Here is a 17234-nt window from a genome sequence, read left to right on the forward strand (position 1 = left end):
AAAATAATGTTTATCCCCCCCCCCCAAAAAAAAAAAATACAAATTTCCCAAATTACACCATGCTCAAATTGCTTCGAATGGCAAGTATCTAAGCTATTCAACATTTTATAACATACTTTACTACGTGCCATAATACCATCTAAGTATATACTTATAAGTTACGTAGGTACCACTCTTACTGACCTCTAAATACATTGATTATTTACATTTTATCATAATAATCTTATATACTTCTATATACTAAAACGTAACTTTGCCAGAAATGTTCATTTTAAGAACATTTTCAGATTATTGTTATAATTTTAGACTTTACAAATATATAACTCTATAATATGCAATCTAGTCTACTTACTATTGACAAAAAATTGTTCATTTTATAGAAAATTAATATTACGAAATAAATAACTTATTTAAAGATTACAAATACCAATATTTCATACATAAATGTGTTCAAACTAACGTAATCTTATAAACTCGTGAAATAGGAATATATTATGATTTATAATTTAAATTCTAAAACTATTTGTACGTGACTAAACCAGCTAATAAAATAAATAATAATGCATTTTCTCTACATCATTAAATATTAAATGAGTAATGACACAATAGTTTCTACTACAATATTTTGAAAAATATTATATTCCTATTGGAGTTTATTAGATTTATGTACCTAATAATAAAATGCTTTATATTCCATCCGTGAGGCATTATAGAAATTATTTGATGTAAGAAATTACTTTTAAAACAATAATACCATTATAAGTCATTAGAAACTTCGTTACTCTCGTATTTCGTAAATACTTCTAAATACAATTGCTAAAACACTTATCTGCGTGATTCAATAAAAATTGATCGTATTGTCTGACAAATATCACTGAAAAGCGAATATTGCGTAATATTTAAAGATAATAATTGATGTGTAACTTTTATTTCTCATAATATTATTCTTTAATATATTGTGTATATTTTCTTATTTGAAGAGTACTACAATTATTTTATTAAAACTCTGTTTATCATTAATTAGTTACTAGGTAAGTAACGGTAAACCAAAATTAAATGTTTCATAATTGAATCACTGCTCTTCGTCCTAACTACGGAATCGTAGACTATATAAACACCGATTTCTTATATTTACATACCATACATAAAGGTACATTTGTTCATAATATGTGTATTTACTATTTACTGCAGAGTTCGGTAACATATTTATTTATTATAATTTATAATGAAACGCCATGCTGTGGGGTGAATAGGCATAGCGTGATGATTTTTTTTTGACTATAGCCTTTTTGTTTTTGTGGTATGTAGGAACTTCTTGCAAATTACTTCTATAATGAATTATGGGCTATAATGATTCGGATACAGAACATAATATTCTACAAATATAACTATAGAAAAATGTAAAATAAAAAAATATAAAAAGAACTAAAGAAGCCCATTTTAAAGTAAAATATAAATAAATAATATACCATACATCATATTATTATCAAATACATATTTTGTATTTTAATTAAATAAAAAAAAACCATTTTAAATTGGAAATTGTTACTATAGTGTAAGGTTTAAACGTCTACATTTTTGGCAAATATATTAAGAACATCTTCAGAATTAATAATATTAGCTAAGTCCCTTTTATTATGAAGTATAACGATAGATAATTCGCTATAATAATAGAAAATGTTTTCAGTTCTCACATAATATGGACGTATTAAAAAGTAAACTTTTACACAGGGGCTTAACAGATTTCCGGGGGATTTCTAAGAATTCTGATTCTGGGGGGCTATAAACCTCCTTAGCCCCCACCATTCTACGCCTATGGTGGGGTGTCTGACGACAGATTCTTTTCCAGAAGATTTTATCACAATTTCGAATTTGTACGATAAGTTTGGATGGTGTGTGCGATGACGCCGACAACGTCGATTAGTTGAAATTCAGAAAGTGTCCACCGTTGAAACGTTATATTAATTAGTATTTGCGAACTCTCGCCATAACTCATTTAGGTACTAACGTTTCGGCAAATCCGTTTTCCGTTCAGTCATTGTCAATTGTCATGTTTATATTGTTTTGACGGCATAGATATTACAAAGAAGATGCAAAAACACGATCGAATGTCCTGATATATTGTAGATAGGCACAGTGGACAACGTGTTCCGTTTTTTTTCTTTGTCTACGCATTATAATAATTGTTTATTTATTATGTATAACAAAACGCTTCGGCCCGACGTCAGACCCGCGTGGCTTCAGGATAATAATATTATCATTATTATTACATTACCTATATATAAACACGTGCAAGATTCTTTTATATCGAGAAAAACGTATACACATATTAAATACATTATGTACACATTATATATTTTGTAGTACCGTTAGCATTGTGTAGGTTTGTCGGAGACCCATATTGATTTACATAAACGCTAAAAGATAAACCCGATCCTACGAAACGCACGCCCACCCTGCTAATTAATGTGTTTTGCAGTAGAACGCAGGCGCTTTGGTGATGTCATATTAAAATACAAGTGTACTAAAACTAACCGTGGCTGAGTAGATCGTCGAATCGAAAAGAGAATATTGAGTAAATATTATAGTTAACGAGGAAAAATAATAGTAATTTATAAAATATATTCGATTCATTTAATATTAAAGTACTCATTTATGTATATACAACATAAAAAATAATAAGTTAATGTACAATATGCCCTTACTTTTTGAATTTGTCAAAATTGTGATTTAAAAACAGTTTTCACGTTATTGTATTATTGCGCACATGATTAGTAAATAAGCAATTAGGTGAGAGTTGGTACTAACTCTGGCTTTAAGCTTAATGGGTTACTTAATCCTATAAGTGTTCAGATACGCTCTAATATATAATAAAAATAATAAAAATATAATGCCTGCAATATAACATACAAGTATACAACACTATAATATACTTAAGAACTACATGTATTGATTCAAAATATAATTTTATATTTTATATAAAATCGTTGATAACATTTCAAACTAACATTTATAAATTTAAATTTATTTTTTGTGTGTGGAACAGTTTTTAATAGTTAATTTAATGATATGAAGTTATTATAGGTAAAAAGGGTATTATATAGGTAATCTTCACAATAATACTATTCTAGAAGACGATATTAAAATATCCAATATACTATACAAAATTTAAGTATTTATAACAGTACCTATAACACTAAGAATAGGTAGTATTTTAATTATTTTTAAGCTAAATTCATAAAAAAAAAAAAATATAAAGAAATATACGTCAAAAAAAATGTATTATTTTTTTTACTATATAAAATAACTATAATTTTAGATCTTTAAAACTTGATTAATAAAAAGACATAAACTGAAACAGTTAAATATTAAAAACAATGAAAATAAAGAACCTCATAAAAATGAATTTATATTTTGTTTCATATATACCTAAATACTAAAATATATAATTTTTTTTAATTTATATTACTGCGAACAGAGATAATTTTATATCATGTATTTTTTATTTTTTAGAGTGGTTTAATATATTTATTTTCATTTTGTAAACATTTGTACCGTCGGTCTTATATTTAAAAATAATTTTTCATTGATTTTTTTTTTATATTCTGTTAATTCTGTCATAGTCAAACATTTAAAGTTTAAACAGACATTATTTTCCATAAGTTTATGCATAATGCACATGCCTTTTATTACAAATTAAATCGAAACTATTTTATAATTTCCTTATATTGCTTGACAAATTATTATGAATATTTATAGTAAGTCATATTATTTTTTTCATTTCGAATACTTTGAGTCATTGTTATGAATATTTTTAAAGATTTCTATACCTATATATGATATCTGATTTATTGGACTTATAGTGTCTTTCTCAAAGTTACTATTTGAAGGGCATTAGAGAACAATAAAATACGATCTATTGTATTTTAGATAAATGTTTATCTATTACGTACGTATTGACTGTGTATTGTAAAAAAAAATAATGAGACAATCGACCATTTAAAGCAAAACTTCCAAATTGTTTTTTTTCCATTACATTGCTGAAGAAATATTACCATAAAACTAATCGTGTTTGATTTCAATAAATGTTTAGTCGATCTTCCAATTATATCAATTGTACGTGAATTTAATGCATTATTATAGTGTAAAACGTCCAAGAATTCAGCAGACCTTGGAATATTATATATTGTATTTTTTCCATTTTATATTAACAAGACCGGTATAATTTTGCTGTAGACGCTAATTGGCAAATCAACATTATCATATTCCCTCAGGGCTTGTATAGGGACTTGTAGATACTGAATAATATACTCATAGGATCAGATTTTTGATCGTTGTTACCTGTTATGAGACCAACGTGTTAACTAAACAGTATTTTTATACATGCCCTCTGACGAAACATTAAAACGGTCAACGGACAACGGATATACACTGTGGAAGCCAGTTATGAGCTATTAAACGAGATTTTAAGGTCGTCGGGTGAATAGGTATTAAAAAAATACCATAAAACCATAAAAAATAAAACAATTAATTTGTGTAAACAATTATGTTTTTAAACTATCTTGTCAATAATGCTTAATGTTGGCAAATTTGAATTTCGTACAAAATGTTATGGAATGAATTTTTTTTAAGCGTATATGTATTCACATGTAGCATCATGACGTATATATGTATAGGTATATACCTAGTACTTAAAGTATACTCAATAAGTAATAATAAATTATTGCAATAATATTATTGCTGTAAACTTTCAATTTAAATGTTAGGCTTTATTCGTTGTAATATCGGTTCCTATTTGTGTAGCCTAACTACCTGTTTGATTATCAGTATATATATTATAGTAAATGTACCATGAACAATGTTTTTAATTTACATATTTAAATCCATATTAATAAATACAATGGTTATTTAAAAATGGAATTAAATTATCGCAAATCTACAATAAATAAAATAAAATCGATTTTAACAAATTATTTTCATCCATTTAAAATCTTGCATTGTTGAAATATTATATGTATGTTTACTCGTATATATGTGAAAATTGTAAAAAAAAAACCACACAAATAACTTACTCAAGTGACAAGTAATTAATATTAAACACATATAAATCTAATTTAATAGATGAATTGCAATTCACAAACGGTTTACATTATAGTGTTATTGTGGTAATTACGCGTTAATGCACCTAACGTTTTCTTTTTCGTTGTACCTATTCATTCAAAAAGAATCAATAAAGTGTATTGCTGTGGCACGATCATAATGTTATAGTTGATAGTTATGTACCAACCTACCAACAATTCTGTTTTCTGGTAATTATGACTGTAGGTTACATAATAATAGCATTAAGTATTACTTTATACTTAAAATAAAATATTTATATAATTCAACAATTTATATTATTATTATATAAAAAATACACTTATAAATAACTTAATCAATTTTTCTTTACTTAATTTTTAGATATCACACAAATTGTTTATTGTACTTCATAAATCATAGTTAATTCTTGTTCAAATATATTACAATTTTTACAATTAAACATACCTAATATAGGTACCTATACTGAAGTAAATAATATACATAATATAAAAATGAAACAATAAGACACTTACAAAACATATACCTACTTAAAACCATGCGTGATTTATTGTAATATTATAAATAAAATAGCTTGAGATAACAATAATATTATGTTCACAATTTCACATATGTCATCAGTTATTATACTATTGGCATCAATATATGGTTAATACAATAATTGTATTACCTAAAAAAAACAAAATAATTTACAATTTACCTAAATTTAATTTATTTACCTACTAAAAGTAAATTTTATATGAATAGTAGCAAGTAAAAATGTAATACAAAGTAGAATATTATTATTACTTATTTTAATTTCATATTTTCATACGTATAGTAAATAACTGACGTGAGAGTCGCATGTCGTTCGTTTGGATTAAAGTACAATATAATATGATAATACAATGGACTTATAAATTAGGTACCTACATATTATAAAATTATAGTCACGTCAAGCGCACTAGCTAGGAACCAGAAAATACGTTTCGTCCAACTATCCGCTTGTAGTGACTGACGACTGTAGTTATAGTGATAATAATTTAATAAAATATTATGTATACCTAATGTAATTATATAATATATTTATATTTATAATGATAATAATATATAGACGCGTATAGTGACAAAATTGTACATTCTTGGGCACTACATTGACATAATTTCGTAGGTTTGTATTAACTTTTAAGCCAATGTACCTTTGTCTTATGATGTGACTATGTGAGTTTGAACTTTGAAGCTTATTTTTATAAAAAAAAAAAACCATAATAATCGTGGTGATCTATTGTTAGGCGATGAGACGTTCTCGGGCCATAAACTGCACTTTAAGGGTGCAGAATTAACGAATGGTGAGTGGGAATCAATACATTTCTACATTATTACAATTACAAAATTCACCAATTAAAACTAATGAATTCTATGTTTGTATGGTCTTATCCAAAATACAATCAAAAGGTAGTTGAGGAGTTCTGATAGTCAGAAACTCAGAAGTACAAACAATTATTTATAATTATTGTTTTCATTTCTCATGAAAAATTTCGTCTTGCAATGACGGTATATGCTTAAAGATTTTTAAATATAGTTAATATAGATATTAGGCCGTAGGTATTTAATAATGTAATACATAACAATATATCATCTAAGATTCATAGTGGCGAGACTGAAAATGCCTTCCCGCACGAGCCACACAAACACTATTTTTTGTCACGCCCCTGAGTTCATCGATAAGGCCATCACGGCAAAAGTAATGCAGGCTGTGCAACAACCAGACTATTCTACAAAAATAATATTTCATGAAAGGAACGATTAGGTTTTATTTATTTTAAAAGCCATGCATAGAGGTTATAATATGCATATAAGATGTAACCAAAAGCTCATATTTTGTAAAGATCGTGATATAGATTTTAATGTTTTGTTGTGCTCAGTACTTTTGGAGATTTCAACTTTACCGCCTGGCACTTTTTGGGGCTTCCACTTTACTACCCGGCACAACGGGGATTCCCACTTTACCACCCGCTGGACGGAAAATGGTCGTTTCCCAACGCTTCAACCGTCATCGAAAACTAAACTTTCAGTGCAGGCGTGACATATTAATATTTATGAAATTGAGTTCTTATAATTTTTAGTTGAAATAATTAAGAAAATAAAGATAAAAAGTTAGTTTACTAAAAATATTTCGATGACCTTACGGTTCAATGTTAACTTCGACATTTCAATCACTTATTTTTAATAAAAACAAATTTTTTTATTTTGTTTTATAATATATTCTATGCTTATATCGATCCAGTAATAACTTATAATAATAATTTAACATGTTTTTAAACATATCTATATTCATTATTTGCTATATACTATACTAAACTACTATGAAAAAAGTAGAAACTCTGTTTAAATAATAAAATTGATAAAAAAAAAACTTTATTAATTGATTAGGTTCAGTTAATATAATTTTAGGACTACCGACTACTGATCATTTCTGCCCGCAACAGCGATCCCTCGTACATCCATCCCCTTCGGCGCTGCACACTTTGATAAGCCCGCAACATCAGTAGGTACGAATTGCTATATTTTTTAGTGAAACAACATGGTATAGGTATAGTATATAATATATATGGTAATATTTAGCAAAACGTGATTTATATTATTATGCCATAATCGGGATGGAAAAAGGTGACCTTTCGAAGCACGTGCGCATATCGCTAATATATTATTATATATTATATTATATTAAATATTTATAATATAATTACATATTATTATTATTATTATTATATTCCCAGGACTCGGATAAGCTCGTGCAGCACCGCCGCGCCGTCCCGTCCGACGTAATAATTGATTTGCCATTATTCCAGATGAGCTGGTCCATCGTCTTATTGAGAGTTACCTACTACTATGCAACTGTTCACATGGTTGTTCCTATATGAATACAATAATTTTATTTGACGGTCAAAAGTGGCGCAGAGGCGTCGTCGTCGTGCACGGGAGAAAAAAACCGCTTGTCCGCACGGGAGGCGGCTGCGCCTACGCTCCATCGGCGTATACCTACATCATAAAATATATAATAGTGCTCAATAATATTCGGACGTCCGTCGGTCTATGATTCGATTCATTCACCAATACGGTATTTTTATTTTATTGTTCTCCGCAGTATCGTATGGAAAATGCCACTTATCTCGACAGCCAATTAATAACCAAGTTATTACATATATGAGGTATACGAATATAATATCCGTTTTTTAAATCTTTGTGGCCCACGTCGCGCATATAATAATATGTAGTCGACCTATATATGTAGGTACACGCAGTGTCACACGTCGAAAAAATAATAAAGACCAACTCGACCGATATATAGTCATATACATAGGTACACACATATATATATTCTGATATTGCACTTATTGTATGATATATTGCAATTAATGCATTTTACATCCGTCGTCGGTGCGTGTATAATATCGCTATTGTCGGACGACATTTTTAAAAGGTCCCCCTCAAAAGGCCACGGCGATAAACCGCATCAATCATCTTCCCATGACAGACATTTAATAACATCACATATAGGTAGGTAGTTAATTTTCCGTCCATCAAATCCGCGGCGTATAATAGTGGTGTGGTCCGACGGAAAGAGTTTAATATACTTTATTTGGCGATTGACGTTGCCCGCTCGATACGATCTTTTACGTCAATAACAATTATTAATATTTAATGTACGCGTACACACGTCATATACACAAACATACTATATTATATTATATTAGGTATATGACGCAAATTACTAAATCGTCGTGTACCAATATAATATATACTGACAAGACTTAACACTCTAACAAGCCTACGCAAACATAATATTATAATACGATGTACTACAATGGGAGCCCGGTACATGGTTACGATTTTATCGTTCATATATTAAAGATATTAATCTGTTTTTACAAATATGACCATCGTTATCGTTATTTTTTTTCCACTGGACATTCAGAATTGAATGCAATTAACATACAAATGTAATTTCCTCGGAAAATAAATATAGATACACACAATACTTATGTATTATTATTTTAACACCCTACGTATCTTTTTGTTTATATCAACGTGGGCAATTATTAATTTGACTTTTTCATTGAAGACTTAGTTTGTTATGAAAAACCAAATTAAAAAAACTTAACTTAAATATTATTATGTCTGAAACAAATAAAGTGGTATTTATATTATAATATGTATACTGGCTGGTGGCAGTTACGCACTATTTCAATCAACATAATATAGGACATAGGTATTATATAATATAGCCATAGATAGATATATATATATAGTGTATTCGTGCTAATTTAAATTGAAAGCACTAATAACAAATCCCGGAAAGTAATCATGACTCACTAATTAGTAAAATGTAGACTGCCCAAAAAATGAAAAATTATTATAAATAAGAAAAATATACGGATGTTATTATTGATTTCATGTTTTTATGTTAGTATATTATATTATATCATAATATTATATAAACCGAACTTGTTCAGTGGGGCCCATTATCGTAAATAAACATATTTTTCTAAAAACCACAAATATGCAAAAATCTGAAAAACAATTTTGTATATTATTATCATGCACTAGTAGTGATTATACCAGAGGTACTAAAATCATACGTCGCAGATCCAAAAGGCTCTCGAGTATTGGCCAAGGGAGCCGTAGCATAGAAAAGAAAAACAACGTTTAAAACGTTAAATAAATACCCTTCCCTCAAAGTAAAGAAATCATCTTTTTCTGTCATTAAAAATTTGGGTGCCGTAACTACGTTGTGACGAGACGAATCCACGGAGGAACCATAAGATGGTATAAAGTTTATTAAATACATCTGGACTATATTATATAGTAATTTATACTTTTAACAAATTTAGACGGAACTTTTCTGCTTTGTATAGTAACAAACAATACGAATAATGAAATAAATGCACAACATGGTCATCACTTAAAGAACGAGGCTCTCATTATTATTCATATTATAATCATATAAAGTCAAAATTCATTTGCAGGGTCTATTATTCTAATCAGAAAAGCAAACAATAACGGAAGAGATGAGTATTAATTTTTAATGAATAACAAGACATTTATTCTTTTTACATCCATTGCATATTATGCAGTGTTTGTTTAAACATTTTTTTAGCCAATGAAAACCCGCCGGCAAACTTTTATTGATAATCTTGATGTGGGTATACTCGAATAGGTCATTCAACTTGTCATTCATCGAGTATACGCATTACCTCAAAATTTAAACGTGGGTATATAAGACACATACCGTCCATTGTATCTATATAATAACTGTATAAACTATTTGCCCGAATTAGGATACATAATATATTGCAATTATGTTTATCGTTTATTGAAAATGGACCAAAAATAATATTTAATAATATTTCTTTAATTTTTTTTTGAGAACTACATCATTATTGTTTTAAATGTAACAGTAATATAAAAATATTTACTTATTTTTATGTTTCAATCCTTGTACAAGCTATTTAATAATTTAAAGACATTTTTTTCACAGTATAATATGTAAGTAACAGTTTTGTAGTTACGAGTTAATAACAAATATATAATTTAGATTATTAAAATTAACTTGATTGAAATTAAGTTTAACGACCGGACTGGAGATATTATATTTCTTTGGGCAAGGGTTTTAATACAAATAATATACTTATAAATATCAGTTTTTAATTCGAATGGATTAAATTTTCTTTTTTCATTTGTTTGTATATAAAACTGTGTTTAGAATATAAATATACGAATAATAGTAGTGTTAAAGATATATTGTAAATTAATTAAAAACTGAAAATGAAAACATATTTTGTAATTATTATTTACTGTTATGCGTTTATATTCAAAATTATTTTATGTATAATCTCTCTTTATAAATCGTTCATAAGACTTACAAAACCTTTTCAATCTATCGTCGATACCAAAGTATATATAACTAAGTACAGCATGTTGCTTTTAATTCAAATTAATTTTCAATGAGTTTTCAAATCAAACTTTTATCGAGTTTAATACATGAATCTTTGGAGTGGTGGTTACTGGTTAGTTATAAAAATCTCAGGAATTAGTAGGTAAACATGACTAAAGTTTTTGAATCCTAATTCATTTAAAAAAAAAAAAAATAATAATAAGACAAGTCATTCAGTCATTCAAAAGATGGCACGTTAATATTTTTAAAATAATAATAATTATTATTTTGATGGTATTCTTTATGTATAAAATGAGTTTTAAAGAATATTATTAGCGTACAGGAATCTACTAATGCAATGTTGTAAGTGTTACACTGTACACCGTGTACAATTTCATATAAAAAGATTGTATTTTATATTGAACTCAAAACAAAGAAGATTTTAGTGGAATGCGTCAAAAATTATAATTTAAAGCCCTACAAGTATAACATATTAAGTAATTGAACTCAAGAAAGATAAGCTTTTTCCGAAATACAAAGATGTAATCCAAACTCTTGAGAGCTGCATGATCGGAAATACGAATAATCTTGGTCGTATATTATTATTGTGGGCACATACACATTACACATAACATATTATTGGTATATAAAATATTATTGATAGGGTACAATATAATGTAGCAGCTGGTATTCATCGCCGGCTGAATGCTGTGGCACGTGCCCCGCGAAAGGGAAAATTCGTATATCCACCCGCAGTAATTAAATTACAGATCGCGCCAACAAATTGGCAAATTTCCAAGTTCCGTGTTATTATATTCCGCCATAGGACGTGGATAAGTATAGGCAGGTGGGTAGGTGGTACAATAAAATGTATATTATAATATAAATATGTATAAAGGTTGGTCGTGTGAATTGTGGCAAAAGCTTAAAACGCATTGTATGCAATAATATAATATTATACGGTCGAAATATATCACACTCACCATGTTCTCTTAGAAACATTTAAAAATCGAACGTGAGATCACGCCGAGCTGTGTTCTCGATCATGTCGTTCAAAATTGACACGCGAACAACGTCGAAGAGATGAAAACCCCGAGAAAACGTGTAAAAACGGCGTATCACCGCGAAAACAGTACGCGCGCACGGCGTAGGACGTTGAATTAATATTACGACCGCGCACGAATAATATTATAAATTGCACTCGCACCGAAACTGCGCGCGCGCCAACTGCACCGGACCGAAGACCGGCCGTATTGAAACTGGTTCGCCGCTGTCTGGGCGCGTTTCAACCGACCGCGTGTGGCCCTACTCCGGCGCCACGGCGACCACTGCCTATATAATTATAGTATTATTATTTTAATACAGATGTTATCCGCGCGCACTGCTGTGTGATAATAATATAATACTGATGGACGCGATTCGTCGTTGGACAACAATTAAATATCATCACACGATTTAAACACGTACCCTAGAACATGGGGCGCCCGCAGGGGGGTGCCGAGAAGGGCCATGCCCACCCACCATTCTTTTAGTTAATACCAATTGTTTTATCGCTTCTAAAAAAAAAAAAAGAATATGTGCTGTATTGTTAGAAACTTTTGACGTTGACCCCTCCCCTTGTTTATATTTCTGCGGGCACCCTTGTCCTAGAAGGGTAAAGTCAAAACGCACTTATTATTGTCGAATGAACTTGGGACGAAATAAAGTTTATGTTTGAGTGGTACTCTAGGCTTTTTTTAGAAACATTTTAAACTTTTAAAAACCTAATAAACTACTCTTTAGCTATGATTGATTACAATCTACAATTGATAGCTACAATTTAAAAATAATATTATAAAAATATGTTATTTTTTTCAAAATGAATAAACAGTTATGTAGAAAATGAGTTACATTTTTCAAAACCAATGAAAATATACAACTTAAGGGGATGCTACCCATGCATTTGTTGTCTCCGTCTTACACACGTACGACATAGCAAATTTTCGTTTACTAATTTCAATAGTGTGCTGTTAGTTTTGATATTTGAGCGATTTGACATAATATCAATTTTTTAGATAATAACATTACCTGTGCTTAAGCGATGGCTTTTATTCGATATTTAAATTTTCATATTAGATACCTATGAGCATTTTTATTTTTTGATATTTCACAAACTTATATCTTGCTTGAAAATGAAAATTTCAAAAAATCGGCAACGCTTAAGCACAGATAATATTCTTACTTCTTACCTAAAAGTTGTATAATAGATCAAATCACTCTGGTATCAAATCTAACAGCACAGTATTGAAACTAGTTAACGACAATTTGCTATGTCGTGCGCGTGTATGACGGAGAGAACCAACGTATGGGTAGCTTTTAAATACTACATAGGTTAGGACAATAATAATACAAAAATATGTATTTACGTTTATTTCTAAATTAATCACGTTGTGTAATAACGTCATTGCAATACTAAATATATAATCATGCAATTTTCTACTATAAGTAATATTTATAATATTATCTGTGTAATGATCGGACCTAGTGCAATTCGAACATTTAGGTAAGTAAGTGCAGTTCGACAATTTCCACCCCCCTAAATAATTATAATTCAATATTGTAGAAAACACGTATTATGTAGCTATATAAACTTACCTACCTAGCTAATAATAATAATTTTATTGTGTTCGTAATTTAACGCAATAATAATATCAAACATGTAAACGTATCCGAATTCTGACAACGCCGATGAGCTGCAACGCGTATAAAATAGTATAATGTAATATTGCAGTGATTGACTGCGCAGTGCTGTCGATAATAACAAAATTATATAGGTAGGTACGTGTCAGGTTTCTGTCGGATGAGGACTATCATATTCGTTATATATATGTACACATATATAATAAATATTATATAGGCATGAACCGCGGAGGTATTATATGAGTACATCTTATTGCTAAGTTGTACGACGATTATAAATATGCGTTATCATAATATTGTACCATATTATACCGTCAATTAAGTTTCGAAATTCGAACGCCAAACGTGTGGCACACGATTTGTTTTATTTTAACCGCCAAAGCCGCGGCAAATTACTAACAGTGAAATTGCAGAAAAATTGGTGTTGCCCCTTAATCGCCTTATACGAACAAAAACGAATGATTACACGGTGCGAACCGACGACAATTTTTTTATAGCTGTTGTTTAGCTATACTGTATAGATCGTGAAGGAAATGTATAACAAATTCATCTATAGAGAACTTTTGTTTGCAAAAAAATGTGCGTTTCTGGTTTTTTTGTATTTTTGACACAATTTCGAATTGTTGATGTATGTAGTTTGATATTTTTTCCTCTTCTCGTCGACCCGCCGTTCATAAATTAAACTCGTTGGCATGAATGTGAAATGTACCTACATAATATTATAGTAGTATGTTATAAATAATTTAACATTTAACGGTGACAACTGACATTAATCATGAATTTTTTTTTCCTGAACAGCATTTTACATCATGAATATTATCATTTTTTTGGGGGAGTTTCACAAGATCAAAAATTTTCAAAATACACACGGACAAAAATATAAACGTAGGTACCTACTTGAAATGATACCCATACAATGATTGCGAAATGCGAATAGGGTGAAAATGCACAACATATACCTATACTACAATATGTTTACCTATACGTTTTTTGAACACGCGTTACGGTTCCCACGACTTGAATAGTTGAATGATATATGATAATCTTTACCATTAGTTATCCAGTGCGTGAGTGTTAAAAGTGTGTTTTGACCTTTTGTATTCCTCAAATATCAAAACTTTAAAATTATTACACGAGCTTATAATTTTAATGATATTACATATATATAGCCATAAAGATTATACATATTATTATACATATTATATAAGATTATAACAATGATATAGTGAGAAAAATTCTATAGTTTTTAGATAATATATCCAATATGTTGTGCACCTGTAAGTATTGTATTTCCAAAAATTAAAATAATTCACCCACAGACTTTTTGTTCAAAATTTTTTTTTCGTTCAGAATTAAAAACATCAAATAACTTTATTAAAATCTTAAAAATATTTGAAATCTAAACACAAAACTTGGTGTAATTTTTCGCATTATATTACGATAGTTAGAAAAATTAATCAAAACTTAAATATCTAACAACCTTACTATAGTGGCATTTTAAAATTAATGGAATTTAAATTCCTAACTTAATAGCATGATGATATACATAGGTACGAAAAAAATTGCTTCATTTTAAAATATGCTCTGAAAAAACTACTAACTTACACTATATCTAAAAATTAACATTAAAACGTATATGTTATCTATAGAATATAAACTACTTGTAGAACAAATAACAATAACTATCCATATGCGTCTGTCTTAGAAAACGGTTCTAAAATATTCTTTATCTGGGCTCTACAATTATATTATTATATGATTCATATATTCACAAAATGTATAGTAAATAACACGGTTTAAGATATATCTACAACCGTGGTAAATAATAAACATATTATGTTAATTTACTACTTAAAATTAGTTGCAATACGGTAGGTATATTATCTCGGAATAAAAAATCACATTTTGTGCTTACCCGCCAGAACTATAGAATAATATTTTAATAAAATATGTAGATAATCAAACTCGCCTTCTCTAAAAAAACTGTTTAAAAAAAAATTATCCAATGTCTGTCTCTCTCTCTCGCTCTTATTGTTGTAATTTGTAACTCTATAATAATTATGTGTTTATGTTAATTATTATAATACTATGCAATTATAAATAATAACAATAATAAAAATGCATTATTATTATTATAATCTCTCTATAATAAATAATAATAACAACCCTAACGCCCTAACCAAACTGTGCATACACACTAATATTATACTTTATATAAACATAAAAAATCGACCGATATGGAGGGTATGTTCTTATTTTAAAATTTTAAACAGTTGATAAACATGTAAGTAGGTATAATGTGTAGCCTATAGTACCTATACGCGTTCTTATACCGCTGTGTGTCCGCGAAAACTGGGTTCACTCTATAATTCAGTTATCTACATTACTTAGTAACCTATACATATTTTAGAATTCTGTCTGTGGTAGATTAATAATCCAATAGTCTAGTTTCACGTCACGCAAATAAAATTCAAAAATATATGAATGGGATACTGAGTAATATGGCAAATTTAATATAAAACAGTATACCCTGTTTTCGATTATAGGTTGATTAGTATTTCATAAACTTTCAATGTAATATCAATCTACAATCATAAATAATATTTGAAAATGCGTAATACGAATTTGAGATTTCTAATTCTATAGTCTCAACATCTTGAAATAATATCTGTTTAATTATATGTGTATAGGGTCGTATTTAGACACTGATAAAAGATAGTTTATTATAATTGCAATATTAAATAGGTACCTATACTCAGTTTGAAATATTTTTTATTGTCTTTGAATAATTAGACTTGACTCGAACTAATTATTTTTAGAGACCGGAGTTATATGCATTTTCATATTCATAGTACCCACAGACAAGGGCATCCGCAGAAATTTGTCATGGGGAGGGCAGAATATTTTCCCTATTTAAAATTCTTGTTTCACTATCCTATTAGTGATAAAGTATTGTTTGTGATGTATTTTATTTTATATAAGTAGAAAATGTAAAAATTATTTATGAATTATACGTAAAAAGTTAGTTAAAACTTAATCGTACAGCATTAATTTTAATTAATCGTTTTGTAGTTTTAAATTAGCAAATGCATTTTTTTTTAATAAATAAAATGTTAGTATTAATTTGATAATTTTAGGTAATTTATAAAATTTAATGTTTCTAGCTTATTCAGTCATTGATACCACAAACTTGAAAAGTTGAAACTATTATATGCCATCTATGTCTACACTTTTATCAAAAAATTGACATTTGTTGATACTGCAGTATTGCACTTGGCCCCACCACACTACATATCATAAAAGCAACATTCTTAGTTCTGAACTTCTGACGTTCATAATCGAGTGTAATAAAAAAGTTTTTGTTTTAAATTTTATATTACATAGGTAATAATTGGGATTGGGATTACGATGCACTTTGCATTATTTTCCGAGTGATACTCGTTTTATAAAATACACAAATAGAATAAGAAGTTTTTATTTTGCATTTTATGACAATTTTAAATTTTAAGTATTTTTAGGACATTAAAATCATCAGTAATAA

At 28.5% G+C, this 17234-nt stretch overlaps 2 protein-coding genes across 4 annotated transcripts in view; one reads left to right on the forward strand and one right to left on the reverse strand.

Moving 5' to 3' along the window:
- The window catches only part of LOC100572493, a 34195-nt gene extending 21854 nt beyond the window's left edge, over nt 1-12341 (reverse strand). The window contains exon 1 of the mRNA XM_029487878.1: nt 11998-12341. Coding sequence (XP_029343738.1) covers nt 11998-12016 — 19 coding nt within the window. The 5' untranslated portion in view covers nt 12017-12341. The remainder of the gene's footprint in view (nt 1-11997) is intronic.
- Nucleotides 1-17234, forward strand: part of LOC100168340 (protein EFR3 homolog cmp44E) — a 63292-nt gene that overhangs the window by 8544 nt on the left and 37514 nt on the right. The gene's annotated exons all lie outside the window — the stretch shown is intronic.

This window comes from Acyrthosiphon pisum, chromosome A1 (assembly GCF_005508785.2).
Source record: "Acyrthosiphon pisum isolate AL4f chromosome A1, pea_aphid_22Mar2018_4r6ur, whole genome shotgun sequence".
Lineage (NCBI taxonomy): Eukaryota > Metazoa > Arthropoda > Insecta > Hemiptera > Aphididae > Acyrthosiphon > Acyrthosiphon pisum.